The 24,793-nt window shown below is 32.2% G+C and overlaps 5 protein-coding genes across 5 annotated transcripts; 3 read left to right on the forward strand and 2 right to left on the reverse strand.

Annotated features, from left to right (window-relative positions):
• Positions 1-224: 224 nt before the first annotated feature.
• Positions 225-7,200, forward strand: dlt (codanin-1 like protein dlt). Its single transcript, XM_040710462.2, has 3 exons — positions 225-4,097; positions 5,561-5,820; positions 6,756-7,200. The coding sequence occupies exons 1-3, from the start codon at positions 884-886 to the stop codon at positions 6,939-6,941; spliced, it is 3,660 nt and encodes a 1,219-aa protein (XP_040566396.1). The 5' UTR covers positions 225-883; the 3' UTR covers positions 6,942-7,200.
• A 1,890-nt stretch (positions 7,201-9,090) lies between these two features.
• Positions 9,091-12,464, reverse strand: LOC121116216 (tetratricopeptide repeat protein 9C). Its single transcript, XM_040710463.2, has 3 exons — positions 12,345-12,464; positions 9,543-12,249; positions 9,091-9,363 (listed from the first exon to the last, which is right to left on the reverse strand). Exons 2-3 carry the CDS (start codon positions 9,882-9,884, stop codon positions 9,109-9,111), a joined length of 597 nt encoding a protein of 198 aa, XP_040566397.1. The 5' UTR covers positions 9,885-12,249; positions 12,345-12,464; the 3' UTR covers positions 9,091-9,108.
• A 779-nt stretch (positions 12,465-13,243) lies between these two features.
• On the forward strand, positions 13,244-14,694 carry Non3 (Ribosome production factor 2-like protein Non3). The gene is made up of 2 exons (XM_040710465.2): positions 13,244-13,701; positions 13,804-14,694. The coding sequence occupies exons 1-2, from the start codon at positions 13,458-13,460 to the stop codon at positions 14,523-14,525; spliced, it is 966 nt and encodes a 321-aa protein (XP_040566399.1). The 5' UTR covers positions 13,244-13,457; the 3' UTR covers positions 14,526-14,694.
• Positions 14,695-14,700: 6 nt separating this feature from the next.
• On the forward strand, positions 14,701-19,978 carry LOC121116217 (nucleolar pre-ribosomal-associated protein 1). Its single transcript, XM_040710464.2, has one exon. It carries the CDS (start codon positions 14,701-14,703, stop codon positions 19,789-19,791), a length of 5,091 nt encoding a protein of 1,696 aa, XP_040566398.1. The 3' UTR covers positions 19,792-19,978.
• An 882-nt stretch (positions 19,979-20,860) lies between these two features.
• On the reverse strand, positions 20,861-22,833 carry LOC121116636 (zinc finger protein 830). The gene is made up of 2 exons (XM_040710900.2): positions 22,360-22,833; positions 20,861-21,320 (listed from the first exon to the last, which is right to left on the reverse strand). Exons 1-2 carry the CDS (start codon positions 22,525-22,527, stop codon positions 20,994-20,996), a joined length of 495 nt encoding a protein of 164 aa, XP_040566834.2. The 5' UTR covers positions 22,528-22,833; the 3' UTR covers positions 20,861-20,993.
• Positions 22,834-24,793: the final 1,960 nt, after the last annotated feature.

Below are 24,793 nucleotides of genomic sequence, written 5' to 3' on the forward strand. Positions count from 1 at the left end.
TGTAATAAGTAATTAATAGTATATTATAGTAGAAATGTTATATAAATATGTTAGCTATAAATTATCTCTGCCGATAATTATTTACAATTATATTCTCATCCTTTAAAAATAACATGAATATTTTTTTTCAACGTATATTAATTAAAGGTCTACCTGTATGGTCTTATTTATATTTGTCCTATACAAGTTGTGATCATGTACAAATTGCAACTTATATGAGCAAATTCTACAATTTGAAACCCAAAAATGATATGAATAATTTCAAATGAAGAAATTAAACAAATGTATATTATACATTAATGATCGATATATTGGCTATTTTGACAAAAAATTACCTTTTTTTGATAATGCGTATTCTATGATACACTATAATAAAGTTCAATTCCCACAGTTATATTACTTGTAAGTACATCATATTCAAGTAATTTTAATAGCTCAAAACTTAATGATCGATGGTAATTAAAATGAGTCATGATGTAATTAAATAATCTAAGTGAGAAGTAAAAATGGTAACTTTTACAATATTTTTATACAAGTTGCAACTTGTACACAATATATTATTTACATCTGTAAAAATATTCTGTAGTGTTTCTTCTCTTCTGTGATTGGTAGATGATATTTTTGAATTTAATATTTAAAAAAAAAAAAGCGTGAGAGAGGGAATGATGGAAATGAATTTTTATGCGCATCGACAGCTACAAAATAATAGTAGGGGCTTGTTCCTCCAATGAGAGGCGTTGAACGTACAATATAACAAAGTTTTTCATTTTCACATCTTAAGTTATTATTCCATTTAATTTTCGACGTTTGGCCGTGTCTCTGAATGGAGAAAGAGGGAATTGACATTGACAAGTGACAACTCTACGATTATTGAAAGTGAGGAATGAGCATGAGTAGCAGTGAATCTCTTCTGCGATGGTTCATAGGCTCCAAAGACGTGACCTTCAAGGATTTCCTGAGTTGGTACAAGGGAGAGGATCCCCTGAGTTTGGAGGCGATTGGAAGCGCCCCCATGACCCTTGGGGATATGGAGGCCCTGAAGCCTGAATTAGTGTTGAGCCTGCTGAACTTTATCCGTGATGAATCCACGTTAATCCTGGAGAAGTCCCAGAGCGTGTGTCAGACTCCGAGCAAAGGGAATCACCCCTCCAAGTACGACTATCACTCCCCCGTCAAAAAGGTGACTCCTCTCACCCTGGAAGATCAGCCCAGGCTATTGCCTGAAAAGTCTCATGCGCGAAGATCCCTGGAAGGACTCAGCTCCGGAAACAAAAAGCCACACGGGCGTCGATTAAGCAATGAAGTTCAACTTAGTGATTTAATTGTCAAGAAAAAGACTCCCAAGTCTCGTAAAAAAATTGATCTCATCTCTCAAGACGTCTCAGAATTCAACAATCCCGCATTTGGTTCTTCTCCGACGAAAGAAACGACCCCTTTGACACACACCCCCTCGCCAGCATCTCCACTCACCCTTAAAACGCCTCAAAAGGCAAATAGTGTCATCAAGTGCCCTACTCTGGATCCCTCTCCAGACAACGTTCTCTTTCAAACCCAATTAGATAAACTTATTCAACTCTATTCTTTCTGCTTGGACGAAAACCTTGTTCCAAACATACTCGTCGAACTATATTTGATTCTCGAATTACTCACTGTGAGGGAAACTGAAAAGTCTACTAAGAAAGCCATCGCATCTTCAAACTACTTACATTCCGTTCATAACTGTGTATATTTTGCAACTCAAGTCCTATCTCTTCAATGGGAACGTCTTCTACAATTTTGTGATCGTGTTACTCTAAGATTGCTGTTAGACAATCAGCGTTTAGACATTTTTGTACCTCAATTAAAACCTAAGCTAACAATCATTTACGAACAGAAAAGGGAAAAAAATAATCATAATCATTCCATGTCCCAAACTACGTTTGGGGATGGATCCATTCAAAGTGTTCGTTTTCAAAGTGAGACAGACAATCGAGCCAACTTCCCCACAACACAGTCTTTTCAATATTTTCGAAAGCAGCGTGATCTATTTTATGAAATTCTGCGCGAGAGTGAAGCGGATGAACGATCCAGCTCACTCAAAACCCCTGACACGAAGAAAAAAATAAAAGTCAAAGTTGAAACTCTCCTTGCTTCTTCACATCCTGTGAATTTGATTCATTTAGCCCGACTCTTTCAGTGCCAATTAGTTGGAACTTGTTTCTCTTTCCTAATTAATGGATCCTCCTCCACTACGGATGAACCAGCTCTGGACACTCTAGATGAAATGCAAGAGCTCAAATCCATCGACCCCATTAAATATCAAAGGTTACAATCCCGCTTCACCACTCCATCCATGTTTGGAGGTCCATGTCCTAAACCAGAGTTTATAGGTCCTCAAGAGTTTTTTAGAGATTTCATCTCCAGCTGCAATAATCATCAGTTTATTGAGCACTTGAAAACGCATTTAGTGGGGACCATGATTGAGCTGAACGATTATTCGTTTACTCTTTTGGATAAAAACGAAAATAGTTCAGGGAATGTTTGGCAATTAGAGGAAGAAATTTTCGAAACGGTGACGACTCTCAAGATTTTGGCCAAATATCTTGGCTACATTGAGTCGATTCCTTATGTATGCTCTAGCGAAAACATTCCTGATACCTTGGTGGCGAGTCAAATCTCTCTTAGAAAAAATGTCACACCTGCACTAGATCTGGTTCAAATACTTCGTCAATCTCTGCAAGAGGAACGCTTAGTTGTCACACTACCTTGGATGGTAGAGTATTGTTCCATGATCGACCCCATAAGTGTGCATCTCCCTTATTACCAAGAACTTTTTTCAATGCTCGTCAACATTTATCGAACTGTGTTACTTCCAAAAAAGAATTGTGGTGATGGCAATAGAAGAAGCTTTAATACAATGAACAATTTCTTTTTATGCCTATCCTTGGGGTGGTTGTTTGAAAATCCTTCGTTCCCCAGAGAGCTTTTAGTTGATTCAAAAGAAATGAAAACCATCAAACCAGCAACTCATACTATTGAAAAGAAAAGAGTTCGACATCCAAGCAAATACGAAATATCTTTGGACAATACTCCTTGCGTGACACAAAACCTACTCTATACTTCATGCCCATATTTGTCTGAGCTCAAATCTATCCTTAGCCAGTTTTTATCTAAAGACCCCGTGAAAGTGGAGACTCTTAATAGTACTCCTCCTGTGACCTCATCTCCTCGAATTATGCCTACTGCCATTCTATCTTCCGCAGAAAAAATTAAACAACCCATATCCCAAAGATCAAGTCTGCAAGTAGAAATGGAGGAGAATTTCTTTCATAATCAGCCAGCCTCCTTACGTAAGACCATTGAGTTTATAGCTGAAAGAGTGGCTTCTAATTGCGTGAAAACGTTGAGAAGTGTTCTTATTGGGCAAGAGAGGAAAAAGGCGTCCAAGGCAATCAAGGAACGCATAGACAAAGAAGAAATTGATAATAGTTCTCCATCTTCGTTGAAAAATAAATTACTTGTCGAGGTAGAAAATATAGCAAGGGAGTCTTGTGGCAAGGTAAGGTCTATTGGCCCTGATTGGATCTCTGAGAGGATGAAAGAGTCCATATCTTTATCTCTAAAGAGCTTATTGGCTGAGGACACATCCCAAGTTGTCTTCAATACTTCTATAAAAATAACGGAGAGAAAGACTTTAGAAATTGCATGTCAATGGATTGAAGATCATGTTACGCTTCGTTATTTTATCAAAGATTATCAACAAGAGTTCAACCATTCATTACGGTTAAATGCTCAAAAAAGTGAGAATGAAGAAACTGTTCCTCTACCAATAGTAATATCTTCTGGTGTCCAAGAAATTAAAAAAGTCATTAGTGATGATAGTGAGGAACAATCTATCCATGATGACATTAATTTACATCCCTCAAAATTACTCATTCGCCTTAAAGAGGATCTTAAGTTAATGTTGTTGACAAATAACCCTCTTTTCTTTACTGAGGAATCTGTGATAAATGTTTTGAAAAATATTAAAATATGTTTAACAAATAGTAGGGAAATGATATCTACTCTTGGAGTCCTTGGTTTCGAAAATCTTACCGTTGACTGGATAATGTCTTTGAGTAAGTAGACTTTTAATTCCATTTTTTATTGACACTCCTCATTACTTTTATACAGTACTAGGAATATTGCCAAAAATCAATTAATAATTAAAAATGTGTATATAATTAACCTCTAAATGCTTCTTCTTTTTTTGGGCTTGAAAAAAAATTATGAAGTGAAAAATGTTTCATAAGGTAGAAAAATGATTATACCTCGTATGGATTTCGTTATACATTTGCAACATAAGAATGAAGAACCATAACATTTTATAGATAAATTCAAATCTTTATTAAGCGGTCAGGCAAGGGGAAACTGAAAAAACGATCACTTAGTGGCTGTGACCTCTTAAAAAAGGTTTCCTATTTTGTCACCATTCTATATTTGAAAACTAAATATGACCGCTTACTCGGGTGACACACTTAAAACTGGCGGTCGTTTGACTATATAACAAAATACTGCGATATATGTATCCAAACAATAATACAGTCAAACTTGGTCAACCGGCCACCTATTTTAAGTGTCACCGCACTAAACGGCCATGTTCAGTTTTCGAAAAGAGTTATAACTAGAAGGAGCACTTGGTTGAGCGCAAACCCTCTAACATAATCAAATAGAGTTATGTATCTCAATTTTTTCCAAAGTTATGGTCCATTATGCATTTTTTACGTTTTGTGTTATTTAGAGTTCATTAAATTTAATCGCCTCTCCCTGCGACCATATATAATCTTCGTATCAAGTTTGAGAAAAAAATTGAGCCGTACCTTTTGGTGTAATCCTGTTGACTAAAAAACAAACAGAGTCAGAGTTAAAAATTACTCTGACGATCAACACTTGCTAAGAAATTGAAAATTAATTACACTAGCCAACAAAAACTCAATTTCGTTTTGCCTATTAATTGAGATCAGAGTCATTACCACGGTTGGGGGAGGGGATGACATCCATTGATTATTTAAATCTGAAAAAATGAGATATCAGCCGGAATATTTGATTAATTACCTTCGCAACGAAGTTGAACCGAGGTTATGTTTTTGACTCTGTTTTGTTAGTCACCAGGATTACGGGAAAAGTTATGGATCGATTTTGATCAAACTTGTAACGAAGATTATATATTTAAGTTTATGTTTTAAATTGAGGACATACAACTTTATTTGGAAGAGAAAAAAAAGAGTACCCAGCTAACTAAAGAAATTTTAAGATTTGTTGCTGGAAAGAAAAAAAAACATATTTCTTTATAGATATTAAAATATCGAGGTTTATTGTTATTATAGGACATTTTGCAGTCTGTAGGCCACAAAGGCCGAAATTTCAGATTACAAATGTAATTTCTCGAGGTAAAAACAATCAGAGGCACACCATTTCAATCGAAGTGCAAAAATTTGTTGACTAGTATTATTAATAAATGTCAAGACAACCTTCCTAGTTGGGTAAAACCCCAACTCCTAGTGTTACCCTTCAATACTCATTCTTTATTTTCTATTCACAGTCACGTTTTCTCCGGATTGTTTGACCTCCAATGTCTTTGATCATTTAATGGAAGTTTGGACTCAACATCTATTTATACAAAGTCAAATTATGACAATTTTGTGTCCCCGCAATATGGTACTCCTTGGTCAATCCACTCAACCCTTCTTGACATGGCAAAGACTGGAGAGGTTATTATACAGTCTTCTCAAGTCTAAGATTTTAATTCCATTAGCTTTAGAAGATCAATGTATTCAATTATTAAAACAAGAGTGGCCAGAGGTAAAATTTAATATTACATACAGGGTCGATTAGATACATCCAAACTATTTTAAACACGTATTTAAAACAACATGTAGAGAAAAAAAAGTATTATTAACGATTCAATTGTAATATAGCTCTAAAATTAGACATGTATTCAATTTAATAATCTTTAGCAGTAATAATTCACTTATTACGAGAATAAAAGGCTCTCATGCATTTATTTTGTCTCTGCTTCCAATAACACCCAGGTCATGATGAAGGATGTAAAATCTGTTTTAAACATGTGAGAGTCATCGCATCCTACATTCCGATAATATATCTTCACGATCCAGTTCATCTCATTGCCGAAGAATATTATCCTTTCTCCATTCAACTTCAATTGGTTAACAACGATTTACCATTTGTGACCTGGGTTACTAGTATATTTTTTTGTAAAGATGTGGTGTTTGTAGTCTAAAAAAATTACTTTGGAGACAACCAAATGGCTCAAATTGTGTTTTTGGTTTGGATACTAATACGATTCTAAGAAATTTGACAGTTATGGCTAATAACACAGATATGTAGTCATTTTCTTGCACATCTTGGCTAATGGACGTTCCTAACATCTTTGTCATCCCCTTCAGAGATTGTTTGTATCATAAACGATGTCCTTGGAGTAACCAAGCAAGTTAGTGATTGTACTAGAACATTATCCCGCTTGAGCTAATTCAACCATCGTATCTTTTTTCTTTTTGGTATAAAATTTACACTGATTGTTTATTTTATATGAGATAACAAATATGATGTTCACAAACACCTAAATTCACGCTTTAAAAAAAATCATATATATTGTTACTTGCTCTAAATTGAGTTTTTGCCTAGGCTTCAAATATTAAGGATTTATCCAATCGACGACCCCGTGCATATAATGCATAGAGTCAAACACATTTTATTTTTGTTCATTTATTTTACAGGCCATTTTAAAGAAATTTGCGAGTTCTCTAAGAGGAGTAGTTCTGTTTTGGAAAGATAGCAACCTTCATAGTCGCTCCAATGATGATGAAATAGAATTTGTTCAGCTCATGGAATGGATTGTGTGGTATTGCTCTTCAGCGGAGGATTATACTCCGGATAAGCAAGAGTTTCCTGAGCTTGGCTAAATATTTATAATTTATGTAACTTATGAAATATTCAATTAATTGATTTATTTTGTCTCCCTCCTATGGATTTCCAAACGTTTATGATAGTTATATACATAGTGCATAACATATTTATGCATTTTTAATGCAGTTTCCATGCATGTATCATGCCAAAATGATTATTTTTATATGTAAATTTATTTTGCCTATTTTTCTAATTAATTTTTGTTGAATTATATATTACTATATTTATTTACAAATATATTTTATCGTTAGTCAATCAGTCTAATAATTATGTACACTATAGACTGATTCTCAAATTTAGGGGAGATCGGTAAAAGTTGCTACAGTTATGACCGTTACTATGCTTTATTTTATTTTATAGGCCATTTCAAAATAAATTTGTGTGTTATCTCGAAGGAGTCTTTGAGTTTTGGAAAGGTAACAACAACCTTCATAGTTGCTCCAATGATGATGAAATAGAATTTGTTCAGCTCATGGATTGAACATGTGTGCTTTTTGACGTAATATTTTTTGAATGATTTATTTTTCAAGAATGACCTTATTTTTAGAAAAGACAAATTAATTAAACTATATGACAACGTACTTTAATCTTTGACAAAAACATTGCCTTTTTGACAAATTTGGCAACAATATTTTAGTCCGTAGATACTTATAATGTAACCCCCCTTGTACATTAAAATCTATAGCCACAAAATACATATTACCATTGAAAATGATTGTGTGGAAAAATAAATAATCTTGGTCAACTTTTCTTTAAGATATTGGATAAAAACTGTCTGAGGAGTAAAAACAGTTTTTTGGAGAAGCAATATTTATGTAATAAGTAATAACGCAGTCATTTTTCATTGCTTATCCTGTAAACGATTTCATTTTATTATAATTTTTTCAAATTTCGAATCTCACTTTTTGAGGAGAAATATGAAATGTCGAAACGCTCAGGCATCCTTGCACCAACTCAGCTGAAATGTATTTACGTCATAAGTTCCAAGTTTTAATTAAAATCGAGTCTAAGTAACCGCACCTCAGTGACAGTTACAATAAGTACTTAATAATTGAGTTGCATTGTTACATCAAACATGTTTTTACTCGGGGCGGAGCCCTGAAAAGTGTATTGAAAGTGAATTTCTCCAATCTATAATACTGATCTTTTATGTATAATATCATGCCTATTCTAATAAAGGGCGTTGCTAGATTTTATCAATAGGGGGCTTAGCCCCAAAAATTATCAACGCCGTTAGATAATTACTTATATAAATAAGTTATATATATGGGGTTTTTTTTAAATGAGTGGGGGATGGGGCTTCATTAACTTTTGGAGGGGCTTTGTGCCCCACACAAAAAAAATAAGACCTAACAACGCCACTGCTCTAATTTAATACATAGAAATTTAATAATTCAACACTATGAAAAGTCTAGTTGTTTAGTTCTCAAAAATAAACTATCTAGTCCAATTTTAACCCCCAATCATTGAACTTTTATAATTAAATTGAAAACAAAACAATATTGCAGCTCAACTAGACTTTTAAAAACAATTCTTTTCAAACAAGACCCTTCAAATATGAGGGTTTTGTAATCTTTAAATTGCTTATAAATTATTAGGATATATTTGAAATTAGCATAAAATTCTTACAGAGAATAAACTCATTTTTATATGAATTATTGATTTCTTTCTTACTCCTATAAATAGGATAAAACTCCAGATATAAGAAAAAACTAATTAGATTCGTTATCAGAGAGTCAAGTAGAAATAGAATTGAATATAGAATTTATTTTTGAGTTACGTACTAAATGCATTTGGTTGAGAATATTTTATACATCACAATATATTAAAAAAGGCTACAGGGCTCTGCAAAGATGAAAATATTGGGAATCACTGGTCTAAAGTCTTCATTTAGTTATTTAACTGTGACCAGGAGTCAACTTTTGTAGCCTTTTAAGTGCAATTTGTGGCCCCTCTAAAGGATAGATAGCTCATCAAAGGAAATGAATGATAATAATAATTAGTTAAAAGTGATTAAAAAAAAAAAAAATCATCCTTCCTTGCTTTTGTGTAAATAGTATCGCCTCTTGCAGAATAGTATATGGATCTCGAGGGAGAGAAAACATTTTGACAAATAAATTATACATAAATGACTCCGACAAAATGTGAAAATAAGATTATTTATTATTTGAACATATTTTTATACATGGCTTTTTGACTTTTAGCTTCTTCCTTGAGGCTCGTTTCTGCTTTTTTCAATAGTAGAAGAACGTCTCTATCAGGTTTAGGAATACACTTGAGAGTTTCAGCTGCGTCATCATAGTCTTTCATTATATAATGAGCTTGAGCCCTGCGATAGAGTGCCTTGGAATTAATGGGATCCAACTCTAGAACAATGTTGGTATAATGTAAGATCCTCAAGGGGTCTGAGCCTTCAACCTGAAATGGAGTATTCATTAATTAAAAGATCGTCAATCCTGGGGATGTAGCTCTGTTATAACTATTATATTCTATTCGATTTTGTCAAATCCCATATTTAATTTTTAAAAATAAATAATGGATTTCACAAAATAAAATAGTATTTAATAAATGAAGGACTAATTGAATTGCTATATTACTTTTAATAGACTCGCAGTCAAATTATTGTATACAGAGATGTTGACGGCCAAGCATTTCTGTTCAATATCCTCTGGGATTTTTGTTTCTTCGGAGTATGGATGTACAGAGATGATCTTGAGAAAGTCCGGCGTTCCAAACAAGTCGTTGTCAATCCCTTTTAGAAAAAGTATGCCCCTATGATATTGCCCAGCTGCTTTTTTAAAGTCTCCATTTTTGTAGAAGACATTCCCTGCTTCTTTGTACCTCTCAGCCTCTGACAACTTCTTCTTCAGATCATTCAAGTTCACTTTAGTCAGGGGCTTGCCTTCAGATTCAAGCATCATGGATTCAGGATTACTCATTAGAGTGACTCACTAACAAGGAGGGGCACACGGTGCTATCACTTTCTATTTATTAATAATTAATATTCACAATGAGAATACTGAATTGCAATCCAGTCACTTCAAATTTAAAATTTATTCATTGTTTTGTAAAAACTAATATTGTAGTAGAGTACTTATAAATCATTCCTATTCATTGAATAAAGAATAGCTCGATTTTGTAGCCAATGGACAATAATATTGATAGCCAAGATGCTACACATTCTTATTTTTATTATATATATATACACCTCGCAACCTTTTTTTCAGAAAGAAACAGAAAAAAAGGGCCCAAAATCAGTTGGTAGTTGGCCAATTCTTCACAACTCAGGAACTTTTATCCAATAATGTTTCGGAATTGTTCACGGTTTAAAAGAAGTTATCTAACTCAACCAATCAAAAACGTTCAAGGAACTCAAAAAGGGGGGGGGGAAGCAGAAACTTCGACAGCTGACAAAAAATACGAGTAAACTTTTAGGTTAGTATGGCTAAAAACAAGTGACTTGATAGGCGGCGAAGAAGGTTATATCTTATTAAATACAGATCGTTTATATTACTAATTAATCATTAATTGATGCAATAACTTCATTATGATTAATATACTCGTAATATTACGAGTAATATATAATTATGTGGACTTTTGAAATGTGCCAGCAAATGCTCATCAATTAGTAATTTTCATATGTTAAAACTAAGTAGCTCCTCTGATCAATATCTGAAAAATGTATTTGTCAAAATTTACTTCTTTTGTTCGCTAAAGGCAGTATTTTGTTATTATTTACCTTTACATTCAACACGGCATTATCTCGCTAGCACAGAAATGCCCTAAGTATTTAGTTGTCAGCTGTCGATTCCCTCGTCTCCCTTGATACGTCATGGCTATTTCATAATTTTTTTTTCCATAAATATACAAAGTAATAACTTATTAGTAATAAGTTATTACTAATAACTAATAAGTTATTCAGAATAACTTATTCTATACAGATGCTCCGTTTCCAAAAAAACAGGAATACAATTTCTTGTTGATCTCTCGTCATTTATATAGTATATATATTGGCCATTTTGTTATTCCTATGAGTAAAATGTTGGCTATTTCTTCATAGAAATGATATAATAACTTATCATAACTACTCTTTTAATAAAATATTACTCAGCAAATATTATAATACAGTATCGAATAAAATGCTATGTAGATTTAATAATATCAAATATGTAATTTATTTAAAAAAAGGGGGGAAAAATCATATGACAGTAATATTTTGAAGTATATAAGATATAAATAGTGGTTGGTAAGATTAACTTATTTGGCTAACTACCAAATGATTTCGGGCCTTTTTTCTGTTTCTTTTGGAAGAAAGGTTGCGTGATACAATAAAGATAACGACGTGTCAAGAGAATAATAACTGCAGCTACTAGCTAGAAACTATTATATAAACAAATATGGTAATAATAAGGTGTTTTTTTGGGGTTTTTTTACATATTAAAGTTATTTATTGATAGTGAATTAGAATTAAACTAGTTCTAGATATTTTTACATAAAATGTCAGTAGAATTTAAAATTTAGTAAGCGTTTGAGTTATTATTATTTTTAGTTTATATATTTATTAAATGTTAAGATGTTTCGATAAACCATGCAATATTATAATTTCAACATAGGAATTTTCCAGATTTATTGAAATGGCTCATATTACCTCCATAAAAAAGGTAAAAAGGTGTGAAATTCAAATTTGTTAAGGATAATTACTCCAACTTTCCAAATAAAAAGATCTTCGGATTGGTCATTTTCTTTTTATTTACTTATCGTCTGTAAAAAGAAATAAATAGCAATGTCAAACTTTGTTACTCTAAATATAATTACTTTTGTCCTAGTTTTAACCATTATAATAGTATATTAAAAATTGTTCGTAGATACCATAAGTTTTTCGGTATGAGTGATTGTACATTAATAGAAAATTATTCTAACTGGTGTAAAGAACCAATTTTTATACCTTCTAATGATCTAAATATTAAAGCACATGATATGAACGAATCCAGTCATGATCTTACTAATTTGACGATTTAAAAAGTTTGAATATATCTATTGGCACACAAACAGACTTTGGTAATAACTTAAATAATTGATCTTGGAGCATAAAAATAACCATAAGTTATTACAGAATAAATATTGTAAATTATTGACTTATCACAAAAAAAAAGAAAAATAGAAGATGAAAAAAATATATAGAAAAACTAAACATGGATGAAGCTTTATGAAAAATTCAAATGCAAAATACTCTAACATTGAATTTAAATACTCAATTAATAAATTATGAAAAATCATCATCCTGAATGTGTTGGTACATAGAGCCTATAATATGAACAATACCATTAATATAAAGCGTTATTACATAATATAATAAACAATGTTTTATTAATTCAAATTAAATATTTATATATTTTTACAATAAATTTTCCTCTTCCTATCTCACAAAAATAATTGGTATTTCTTCTAATATTTTTTTTCTCATGGTGTAGATACATTAAATGAGTACATAACCAATGAGTTACACTAATATCTGGAGTAGACTAAGGGTCAATCACTTAACTTCACGTGGAGGAGTTGTAGTTTTTATAGTTAAAAATCAAATGGAAAAACCTAATAGACTTAGCACAAAATTACTACCTTTTTTATTTCATCAGCACTAGAGAATCGATTTAAAGTCACTTGCAATAATTTATATATCTTCCATACAGACATTTTTGAGCTAAAATAAAAAGTTTTTGATTTAAAAAAAACTTGCGTAAAGTAAGTGTAAAGATTCCTATAGATATTACCTTTAACATTTTCCTTAATTACAAAAAAATTACGAAAATTAAAGTTTAGATTGAACATTTTATCTAATAAAGTTAGGAATCACTTCTTTGGAAAAGGATGTACAATATTTTACTTTTGTATTTCAGTCCAAAATCTTGTATTCCTGGGAGATACATTAATTGTAACAAGTGACTTTAAATAGATTATCTGATGCTCATAAAATAAATAGCGAGTAATATTGTACCAAGTCAATTAGGTTTTACCATTTGATTTTTAACTTTAAAAAATACACTTCCCCGACGTGAGGTTTAGATATTGACTCTTGGTCCACTCCAGATATTAGTAGATCTCATTTACATCACACTAAGGCTATCAATAAAAATAATATATTTAATAATAATATTGAAAAAGTAGCTGAAAATATGTAGACGAAATCTCTGTTGTCGGAAAAAAACCAAATTATTCCGTTCCTATTTCTTTATATAAATAATATCTTAACAACTGTTGTTATAGTATTCATTGTTTATATAATATATATATACTCTTTGATTATTACTAAAGGGCTCAAGGGTAATTGAGTCCTTTAATTACTAGATAGCAAGCTATAATAAGCTACATTATGATTTATCTGCTCTGAAATCAGTTGACCACACTGACGTCATCAATATACAAACAATCAAAGCCCAACAAAAATAAATAAACTAGGAAGGCACGTGTTTTTTTTTTAGTCGTGTCGTGCAAATTAGGAAGTACGGATCGCAATGGGTGTCATTCAGCGTGTTGTTAAGCCACGAAATAAGAAATCTCGACGAGCACTCGAGGAACGAGAGCCAAAGGCAATCGAGACTCTTAAACAAGCTTTGATTATTAGGGGTTCTCATACTTCCGAGACGGTTAGAGAAGTTCTCAAGGATTTGGCGACTCTTAAAAAACCGCATGCCATTAGTTTTTCTAAAAAGAATGATTATAGGCCCTTTGAGGATCCAGTACCCATCGAAACAATAGGTAATTCCTCTATTTAGCTATTCATTAATTAGTCTATTAAGTCTCTTAATTCATTCGTTGTATTGATAAAAATTAATTTTGATTGATTTCTGATTTTTGCAGGTGTAAGGGCGGACGCGAGTCTCTTTGTCCTTGGCAATAAGACGAAGAAGCGCCCCAACAATCTCACTTTCGGTCGAACTTTCGATGGGAAACTTCTGGATATGGTAGAACTAGGAATTGATCACTACGTTCCACTCTCACAGTTTGACTCTGACTCTAAAATAGACTCTGGAATAAAACCCTGCCTCATATTTAATGGACCGCTCTTTGACACTGTCCCCGAGTTAGCACGCCTCAAGTCCATTTTCATTGATTTTTTCCGTGGCCCTATCGTAAACAAAATACGACTGGCTGGAATTGAGCATTGTCTATCCTTTACTGCTGTTTCGGAAACAAAGGTTTCCTTACGGAGCTATAAAATTGCGATGAAGAAATCTGGCACTCGTTTTCCACGTATAGAATTAATCGATATGGGACCTCACATGGATTGTTCTCTTCGTAGAACGCACTTGGCATCTGAGGATCTCATGAAGTCTGCTCTTAAGAAAGTTAAAAACATTAACAAAGTCAAGAAAATTAAGAACGTTTCAAAGGATGGTCTTGATAATACCTTTGGACGTGTTCATATTCAATCGCAAAAGGTGGGAGAGATTCAAACTAGAAAGAGGAGGGCTCTTAAGCCCTCTTTGGAGGAAAAGAAAGAGGCTGCCTCTCAAAAAGCTAAAGAAGTAGAGGAAGCACATCGGAAAAATGTCGAAGCGGTTTTCATGGAAACCGACTAAAATTGTTATATAGATATATTCATATATAGATATGTATTTTTTTGAACCAATATTCTAAATAAAATATTAATAAAAACTTGAGGTTTTTTTAAGTAATTAATTAATTTTAATCCATATTTGTATTGTGTTATGAATTCCTCTCTGAATATCAATATTTTTCCATTTCAGACGAGAAATGACTACTAAAAAAAGAAAATTGGAAAGGCAAGATGAGCCTATGCCGAAAAAAACACACCTGGAATCTGAGACAGTTGTAAAAGATAATTTCATTCTTGTGGATGATATTCGTAATAGCAAGAAGCACATTGATGTCCTTCGTTTTATTGCTACTCACGGTGAGGAATCTGTTAAGGAATTTGTCTCCACTGGAGGAAAGTCGAATGATATAACTATGGAATTGGACTTGATTGATAAAGCTAAACCACCTCTTGTTCAAGCCATTTTTGAAGCTTCTGAAAAGTTTATAGTTTATGCACCTTCAGCCTTTGCGTCTGAATTGGTGCATAATATACTACACGATCATATGAGTTATATCATAACGTATCTGTCCCAAAACAGTCCCTTAGCACTTAAAAAAACGGTTCTCAGACTATTGACAACCATGGTTGCCACGGGAAATGAGAGTTCTGCTAAGGATCTACTCCTTAAACTTAATTTCGATCATATTTACTTTGAGCAATTATTTCTTGCCGAGTATAATGAAGGTCGCAAGGCCTACATATATTTTTTACTCTCATTCTTTATCTCTCAAAGTCCTCCCATAATCAAAGAATTTATAGATAAAGGAGGCAAAAGGCTAGCTGAGATATTTAATGGGCTTCATAAAGACTCTGTTGAATTAGTTCTTTTCGTTATGGAAGTACTCAAAGACAAACTTATGATGAATTCAAATATAAGCAAAACCTCAAAAATGAAAATATTCAACACCTCTGTTTTGAAAAGGATATCTAATTTGTTATGTAATGACAATGGATGGACTGATGATGACGCTTCCAACGTCATGGCTGTTAAAGACTCGATTATGGAATTTTTGATAACTTCATTAACCTCTCCTAAAACTGGTCTTATATTTTTGGATGAGTCAGTGGGAAATTCAGGGCAAAATCGTAATTTACTTTTACTTACATTTCTTCAAACATTAAAGACACCGTGGGAGAATGAACGATGGGAGAAAATTGTGATTACTTGTTTATCCAAATGTCCAGATCAATTACGGCCTTATTTGAATTCCTTGAGTCCATCTGCCCCAAGAGATTCAAACAGTTGGTTTAAAATTTCAAATTTCTTTCGAGTACTAATGAATGAAATAGAACTAGAGTCCAAAGTGATGAGTAGTTCAATGAACAAGAAATTCTTGATAGCAACCCTTTCCAATGTTGCTTTCCCAGAGGTGATTATAAAAGAGGTAGTTAAACCAGCATTAAAGGCTAGCTTACCAGTTCAAAGATCAGGGATTGATATTTTGATCGATCTGGTGTATAAAGTTGAAGGCCTTTTATGGAAAACTGAGAAGGCAGGAGTTACAGGATCTTCCATTAGAACACAGCTCATTCGTAGATTTAAAGAGCGTATTCCTCCCTTGGATGATATTTTGAGCTTTTGGAAGTATGAAATGAGTGTTTCCGAGCTGGATGGAGAATACTTATGTAAAACAGCTAAAATATTGGATTTTTATCTTAATTTCCTTCGCTTGGAGTGTGATGCTGTTGAAAATTTACTAAGTGATATTCAGAAGCTCAATAAATCTGTTGAGACGAATAAAGCAACTCTCTTCTTTTTAAAATACCAAGCCTCATCCTTTACAATCAAAAATCATTTTAACGATAACTATATTGAAATTCTATTTAATGTAGCTCTTAAATCCGAAGATGAGAACCTTCGAAATCTATCTACAACAACTTTATATCAAATTTTTGGAATTCAGAACGGGTTGACAAAGAGATCTGTTGAATTTGAAATATTTTTATCTGTCTGTAGAGAAACGGATCTAAGTTACTCCACGATTATACAAATTCTTAACCCAAAAAATTACATTGTTTCGGATTTAAATGATGAAATCTTAGAATTGAAAAATAAAATTAGCCAACCAGAAGAGTGTTCAGGATTGACAAGAAAAAATCAGATTGTTGAACAATTTCTTGATCGATTAATCGACAACGATGACGATAATGTTATGGACATACTCCATGATACTATAAGTCCAAAAAATAGTTTACAAAACACTATTAACTTTGAGTTGAGTCCGCTAACAATGATCTTTCTAAAGAGTTACAATCACTCACATCACACATGGATAATTAAGTATCTTCGTTATTTAAGTTATTCCCAGGAGGATATTGAGAACTTCATTTTGTGTGTGGAAAACTTTATAAAAGATGAAAATTTAACATCACACTTCAATGCATTCAGATTCGGAGGATTAAATCAATTAGATGATGAAAAAAATATTAAGATTGAGTCCCTCTCCGCTCTCATTATCATTACAAAGCTTAGTCTCATGTATAAATTTAATCGTCGGACTCAAAGTGAAATGGATATAATTAATGAACTTAAAAATTTGCTCAATTCCTCAAAAGATATACGCAAATGTATATTGACTGAAAGTCAAGTCCTTTTAAATTTATTCAAACCTTATTCAGATAAACATTCCGACTTAAACTGCATGATTTTAGATGTTTTGGATGGTAATCAATGCTCAACAGAACAAACCGTGTTTAAAAAGAGGTTCCTTAAAGATTTTAAGGAATGCGATGGCCTTGAGTCAATTTCTGCAGAACTGCTTGACCAATACTTAAAAGTGTTTGGATTTGATCCAACTGATATCAATTGTATGATGGAAGTTCTTATCCAAGGGAAAAAACCGGATAATGCTAATTGGCTACTTCATTTCACAAAGTTACTCCTCCATCACTCAGACTCACTGAGTACTCATTCTTTAAAAAATATGGTTGAAGTAATACGTGAAGCAATTCGTGCTGGGATTTCTTCGCCTCGTTCAAATATGTTTTTGAGCTCATTTATAGGATTCTTTAAGAAAAACTTAGATTTTGCAATCAATGATTTAAATTTGAGTGATTTTGTTCATCCACTTCTGAAAAAAGATCAAGTTCCTACTGATCTATTGGAATTCCTTGTTTCCAACAATATAAATTCATCGGCTAAAATATTTAGAAGTATAATTTCTAAGGATCCGAATCTACTTTCATCCAAATGGGAAAGTCTTTTAACAACCTTAGTAGCTTCTGTTAAACGTAAAGCTAAAGAGAAATTTGTTTGTGAGACAATTGTGAATACACTTAGTGAAGCCATGAACAATTCTCTCCTAAAAAATGATAACAATTGTGTCTTTCGAGAATTAATTATCGTCATCTTGGAACATTTTCCAAAACTGAATATGATTGAAAAACTTAATCTGGATTTTGGTAGTGACTTTATTCCAAGTCTTGGCACTGCTTGCTGTTTAATGACTATGGCCAATAATGAATCATTATCTTCCAAGCATTTTGCAAATAAAGTGCTGATTCCTTGTTTAAAAATGTACTGTCAAAAGCTGAAAGATCCTTCAGGGCTCTCCGTTGATCAGATGCAAGATTGCTATAATTGTTTTTCCAAAATGTTGAGATTCGATTTACATAAAGTTATGGCTTACATTGTTAAGCGCAAAACAGATTTTTGGATTAATACTGTTCGAATTTTTTTAAAACATGGACTCAAAATGGACTTAACGTTGAAGGCAAATCTTAGAGGTCTTTCAATCATGTCAGAGTTAATTAAATTCTCTTATACAGAGAAGCATGAGCACTTGACCACCATTTATGAAATGATTAACGGACATTCTAATTTTCTGAAGCTATTATTATCCATGCAAGCTGGGGAGGATGTTTTTAGCTTGATGAAGAAAGATTTACTTCTTCTCATTAACTCTATTGTTTCTATTTCTCCAGAGTTAGTATCTCAGGAACATATTCCATTGTATTTAGGAGCCTACGGATCATCTCTAAGTCAAGCAGATCAGTGTATTTTGTCTATTTTAAAGATCCATGAGAAAAAGCATAGCTTTGCCTCTTTTCAACCTATTGTTTGGGGTTCTCTTGCAATATCGAGATATACGATTGGAACTTCTGAAAAGAAAAATTTATGGAAAGTCCCACGATGTTCTGAAATCCTTGGTTTAATAGATGCTGATAAAATGTACGAAACTGCAATTAACTTTCCCATAGAAATGACTCTATTTAACGAAAATACTTTTTACGAAAACGATCCTAGTAAATATGATCCTCGCTTTTATCTACAATTATTTTCCTCTTTATGTTCGTCTGAAAGATATATTGATAAACATTTGAAATTGCAAGAATATGGAGCTTTGGCTTTAGCTCTAGCCTCAATAAGTTCTAAAGATGAAGATATGCGAGCCCTTGGTTATACTGTTCTATCCAGGATATTTCGTCAATTTGAAGCTACAAAGTTTGCTAAAGAAAAAATGATTTGGATACATTTTTTTAATCTTATTCGAAATGGAGCTCGTGAATCCAAGAACTCTAAAACTGATTATTTGCGTATTCCATCCATTGTATCTGTCTTCCTCGTTCGAACTGTTCGAATCCTCAAAAATCCTTTGCACTACATGTATAAGCCCTTGTCTCATTTCTTATTAGCCAAGCCCTTCCTCGACTTGTTCAACGTCCCAGACTTTTTAAATTTGTTTCATTCTATAGTAAATGCGAGTGAGTCAGATGATACTCCGAGAAAGTGGATACTAGAAGTTATAGAAGATGGATTAAAAGACTACCTCGACTATTACATCTTGTTAAAAGTACGAATTATTAGAGTTCTTCTATCCTTTAATGGTTCAATTTTATCTACTAATGAGGAGGAAATATTTAATATTATAGAGAAATGTCTCAGACTTAAAGATGGAGCACTAGATCTTATTCAGTCGCAAGGGTTTTTGATTTGGTGCTTAAGTAAGCGCTCTTCTCAAAAGAAGTGTATTAATCTCCTTCGCACCTCCTGGAACACAATATCTACAGATGATTCATTGTTAACCCATGATTTATTATTACAATTTGTTTGTGTTATAAAAGGACTACTCTACGCAGGTTATACAGATTCGACTTTGTTTGATCTACTAGGATCCATTTTGAATAAAGGGAAGGCAAATGGAATCGAAAAATCAATTTTTTCAAAAGATGAATTTCTTCAAATTGTGCCACGCAGGGAGAACGTGTTGGATTCTTTTAATAATGTTTTGTTGATTATGAGTTAAATATAAATACTTATATTAATAATTACATAATGATCAATTGTTTAATTACAGGATAAATCAAACTATTCAATAATTAAAATATCCTTCGATCGAAATAGGAAAAATCTAATAGAGTTTGTTCTCCTAATTTCAAATACGGCTTTACTTTTTCTCAATAAACCTTGAATTTTTCAGATATAGACCAAAACGTTTTCGGTATTTTTTTTGTGATTTTTAAAGAAGGATTCAAAGCTTTTTTAAGCACCTAATGTTGGTGATGGAGATAAATGATTGAGTGTATATATTAAAATACCTATTATTGAAAGATTCCAATCCCATTTTTATTAAGTATTTAACCATGTTTTGTACTCGAGTAATCTTTGTTTAAATAAGAAAATTGATATTTTTACTTAAGAGGCTCATAAGTTTAAGAAGAATCGATTAAAAAAGTGTAAAAATGTCTCATTTGATGCCTGAAAGTCTTGATTTTAATTTAAGATTCCCTTCAAAAAGCTCTTAATCATTTTTAATTTGAGATAAAATCATCACTATTTCAAGGATGAAGCTACTTTAGAAAGATTTACTCTTCAAATCAACTCCTTAAACGTAAAAAAAAAGTTGATTTTTAACCTTTTAATTACATTTTATCAAAATTGAATAATTGCATATAAAATATGAACACATCTTCTGAAATTAAAATAAAATTTTGCAAAGAGTAAACTAATTTTTGGGGGTTACTGTTTTTTTACTCAAAAGTTATCTCGAACCTATAAAAAGCGATAGAAATGCTCAAAAATTTCAAATCGAAAATTCTCGAAAACCAAATTTGATACAAAAAACTTCCTAGATTCGTAATCAATGCGGGTCGAGTAATGATAGAATCGAATATGGAACTCCATATTTTTGAGTCTTGCGACTTGATTTGGAATTGAAAGCTATTTTATATTGAACCCAATAAAAGTCTTAGTACTATGGACCTATGTTATAATTACAGACTGAAAATTATCCCAAAATAAATCTGAGGACTCAAGGACTTGAACTCGCAGCATCAGGAATATTTATCACCTCTGGTTATTGATATAAATCAAACTATGTAATATGGGTTTTATTTCATAGTAATTATCTAAGTGATGCAATGATGGCTTGTCATTATTTCTATGGATAGGTAAAAGATATATCAAACTGAACGAATATAAGGTGATAATGGGGATAATATAGCGGAGCTAACACTTATTTCTCCAATTCAAAAACTCATCAATGTCTACATCTTCATCATCATCACTGTTTGACGATCCCTGTTCCATCAATTCATCATTATTGTCATGTTTTTCCTTTAAAACACCCTCAACTTGATCCCTTTCCTTCTCCATTTTCATAACACGATTCCAGGCACTCATTTGCTCTTCGATCTCTTCTAATTGACGATCTGTCGTGGCTTCTACCTGGTCATCTGCCGCTATTTCCGAAGCAGTATTGATTTCAACCGAAATTTCCTTTTGAAACTTTTCCCATTCCGCTTGAACTGGATCACGGTATTCAACTTGACGTGCCTAATTATTATGAGAAAATTATTAATGATGTACTAGACATTCTCGGCTTAATATTTTTCCTCTTGTACAAAGACATTTTTTTACTGGAGACAATAAAAAAAACGAATTTTGGTTCAAGTTTGAGGCCTCTTAGGCCATTTTTATTCAAATAATTGGGTCTTAAGTCGAGCTCTTGACACGTTCCAAATATGATATTATGAGTAAAAAATTGTAATTTTTATATTTTAAGTATTTGGTTTATCAGTAAATTATACCTAGTCCACCTTCTCCTTAATAATTATTTTAGGGGTTAAAGATGTTCTCAATGACTTCCGGTTTCCCCATTATATCAAAGATAAAGAAAATAATTATAGCCAAATTAAACTTAATTGTTGAAGAAAAATGATAAAACAGCGAAAACGCAAATCATTGAGCAGCACATCATAGACCCCTTAAATGTAGGTATGTTAAAAAAAAAAAAAAAAAAAAAAGATTTCAACAAACGTTATTTGATGCCAATGTTTCCTATATATTTATTCGATACCGACGGAGTAATTTGAACTTTTCTACGCTTCTTTAATTCTATATCAATTTGCGACATAGATGGTTCATGTCAGCTTCATGAAATTTCGTCAAATAATAGTTGAAACATTTAAGTATGTGAGAAAATTAAAAAAAAAAGAAATTCTTTAAAAATGATAGAAAATTACACCTATTATTATTTGAATCTTCCCTCCCTTTAGGGAGGATAAAATATTTGAAGCGATCGCTATGTTGTTAACTTACCTACTTAAATTATGTATAACATATTTTTTTACTGATAAATTAAATACTAAACAATATACGAGGTACAATTTTTCACTCATATAATCATATTTGGAACGGTATAAAAAGCTTAAAAATGGTCAATTTCGAACCAAATATCCATTTTATTTTTTTCAAATTAAAATAACGCTAGAGGTCTCAAACGATGTTTAAGTCAGTTTTTTACTGTCCCCAAGAGAAAAGGTCTTTATGTAAAATATTAATCCAACAAAGAGATAGTCTAATTAATATATACCTTTGCATCCTTTATAGGATCATCAAAAAAAGCCTTTGGGAAGCTCTCCAGTAGGAGTTTCATCCTCAGCATATTCCTCAGTCTTGGATACGGAAGAATCTTTTTTATCGCCCTCTCCTTTTGCGGATGGTGGATTGTAGATGAGATAGGGTTGTACAGGCGGCACATAGGATTGAGAGTTTTTTAGTATACTTTTGGCTGGCTTTGCATCAAAAAATCCCTGAGGAAGAGAGGATTTAATAGTAAGGGACTTGGATTTGGCCTCTTCTATTAAAAGTTCTTCCTTCTTTGATATTTTATACTTTTTGAGCTTTCGATCATGACTATTGATTCCTGGGCGCTTTTTTGAAGCCTTTGCCTCCGCCATAAGTCGGCTGAGGGCGGCTTGATCCACAGATTTATTCTTCTCCGACATGGGATCTGTAAGATTTGTTTCATGTACGTTTTGTACTATTTTCTGTGAGAAATTTGTTTATTTATACTCGGAGTTGCGTGAGGGATTCATACAGCAGCAGAGATTGCGTCCATATAATATCGCGGATTACAACTACGACAAATATTATAGGTTTGTAATTGTACGAAGTTCATATGGTTTAATGCTTTAAGTTCAACTATAGGACGCAAGGAATTTCAACAAGTCAAATTGATCATCAAAAATGATGTTTTTTACCCAACAACCTATATAATATAATATAAGTCGTTGTTTTTTACCATAACAGGTTGCGTGATTGGAGTTCCAGATAGTATTATAACTCATTAGCATTATTTTCAAATCAGCTAATGTTCTATGAACATTGGTACATGGACGTCTCGAGCAAGGGTTAGAGATGCCCATGCATCATTTCCTGGAACTATATGAAGGGGGACTTGCATCTTATTTTCCTACTATACCTTAGTAGGATAGAAGAAATATGAACCGTATTATGTAGTTATATAATAGCATTGAAGGGATATATTAAGTAATTTATGAACATTTATTAATACACTTATTTTAATAAAGGGAATATATATCATTATGTTAATATTCATAATAAATATAGAAATTAATTTATACTAGAAACTTAAGAATATTACATGAAAATCAAATAATAAGTATGAATATGAAAATTAAAACATGATATAATTTGTAAGCACTGATCTAAATAGTAAATACATATATTATAATATTTATTTTCAGTTTTTCTAATTCAAATTTAACTATATTAGAATCTCAAGCCGATCTATTGTTTTATATATCCAGATACATAGACTCTTCCATCATTAAGTTTTTCATAATTAAAGATTGCGAATGTACGACCTTTTTGATTTCTGAGAAATCAATAACTCATGGTGTTGAATTTTTGGCGAAGATCGAGTTCTCATAGAAACTTTTCAAGATAGTGTTAATAGGGGTTGTTTTAAAAGGACTTCAAATTTATTATATTTAACTACGTTTTATGCTAGTCAGCTTTACAATATGATATTTTCCGGAGAGATCTATCCAGATGGCAAAGAATGAAGTGGCTTTCCACTCCTCTCCCCTCCCTCCATCGATCTGCTGACTGCTGTCTAATTGAATTCAAAGTCATACATACTAGATTATTTAGGTTATGTAAGTCAGAAAGATGTTTTAAGTTCCCCTTTAGTTTATATAGTCCCAGCATATAAACATAAATTTCAAAAGAACAAATGACGTCACTTTTTGAGGAGGTATGAAAAAAAATTCTGTTTTCGGCTTAGAAAAAGTACAATAACTCAGTGATTATCCAACAAATAAAAGTTGTTTTGGTGTGAACAAAATTCTACACTTATTATAAATTGCAGGAACCTATTTAAAGTCCTTGATTTACTTGTTATTGACTTTTCATTTTTGTAACTTACCCCTACCAAGTAATTAAGTATCCTGGTTTTGTGTCATTATAAGTTTAAATGGGTTCCAGTTCTTTTACAAGCACTAAAGACTTGAAGATCCTTATTGAAGGTGTTCATGAGAAGACAAAAAAATACCAATGTAGTTACAGCTCTAGTTCTTTTACACTCTCTGGAGGCTTGAAAACGCATATTGAGACTGTTCATGAGAAAATAAAAAAAATCCTATGTGGTTCCTGCTTTAATACTTTTGCAAAATTATTTGGTTTAGAAATGCATTATAAGACTCATCATCAGTAGACATTGAAGGAATATTTAACATAATATACGTGCAACTTATCCAAAATAGTAAAATATATTTATGGATACGACTGAGTAGGAAAAAAAAATATTTTGTTTCTAATTAATATTTATCTAGTATTTAAAATGCACGTATATTTCCTTTTTCGCTTCAATGAAGATGTGGGTTCTCCAAAGTTTAATCAGGACGTTTCCATTGTGTTTACAGCTTCCCATTGTCTGAAAATATAAGTAACAGTATAATAGTATTCACTTTGAGTATATTTCGTTCATGAATTACTCCTTG

This window comes from Lepeophtheirus salmonis, chromosome 4 (genome assembly GCF_016086655.4).
Source record: "Lepeophtheirus salmonis chromosome 4, UVic_Lsal_1.4, whole genome shotgun sequence".
NCBI lineage: Eukaryota > Metazoa > Arthropoda > Copepoda > Siphonostomatoida > Caligidae > Lepeophtheirus > Lepeophtheirus salmonis.

Bases quoted from the DNA above. Each gene is read 5' to 3' on its own strand.
- dlt (XM_040710462.2), top strand. From the start codon at position 884: ATGAGCATGAGTAGCAGTGAATCTCTTCTGCGATGGTTCATAGGCTCC. The intron at 4,098-5,560 runs GTAAGTAGACTT...TTCTATTCACAG, and splicing joins TGACTGGATAATGTCTTTGA to TCACGTTTTCTCCGGATTGT. The intron at 5,821-6,755 runs GTAAAATTTAAT...TTTATTTTACAG, and splicing joins TAAAACAAGAGTGGCCAGAG to GCCATTTTAAAGAAATTTGC.
- LOC121116216 (XM_040710463.2), bottom strand. From the start codon at position 9,884: ATGAGTAATCCTGAATCCATGATGCTTGAATCTGAAGGCAAGCCCCTG. The intron at 9,364-9,542 runs GTAATATAGCAA...ACTCCATTTCAG, and splicing joins TGACTGCGAGTCTATTAAAA to GTTGAAGGCTCAGACCCCTT.
- Non3 (XM_040710465.2), top strand. From the start codon at position 13,458: ATGGGTGTCATTCAGCGTGTTGTTAAGCCACGAAATAAGAAATCTCGA. The intron at 13,702-13,803 runs GTAATTCCTCTA...TGATTTTTGCAG, and splicing joins AGTACCCATCGAAACAATAG to GTGTAAGGGCGGACGCGAGT.
- LOC121116217 (XM_040710464.2), top strand. From the start codon at position 14,701: ATGACTACTAAAAAAAGAAAATTGGAAAGGCAAGATGAGCCTATGCCG.
- LOC121116636 (XM_040710900.2), bottom strand. From the start codon at position 22,527: ATGTGCCGCCTGTACAACCCTATCTCATCTACAATCCACCATCCGCAA. The intron at 21,321-22,359 runs GTATATATTAAT...CATAATAATTAG, and splicing joins ATCCTATAAAGGATGCAAAG to GCACGTCAAGTTGAATACCG.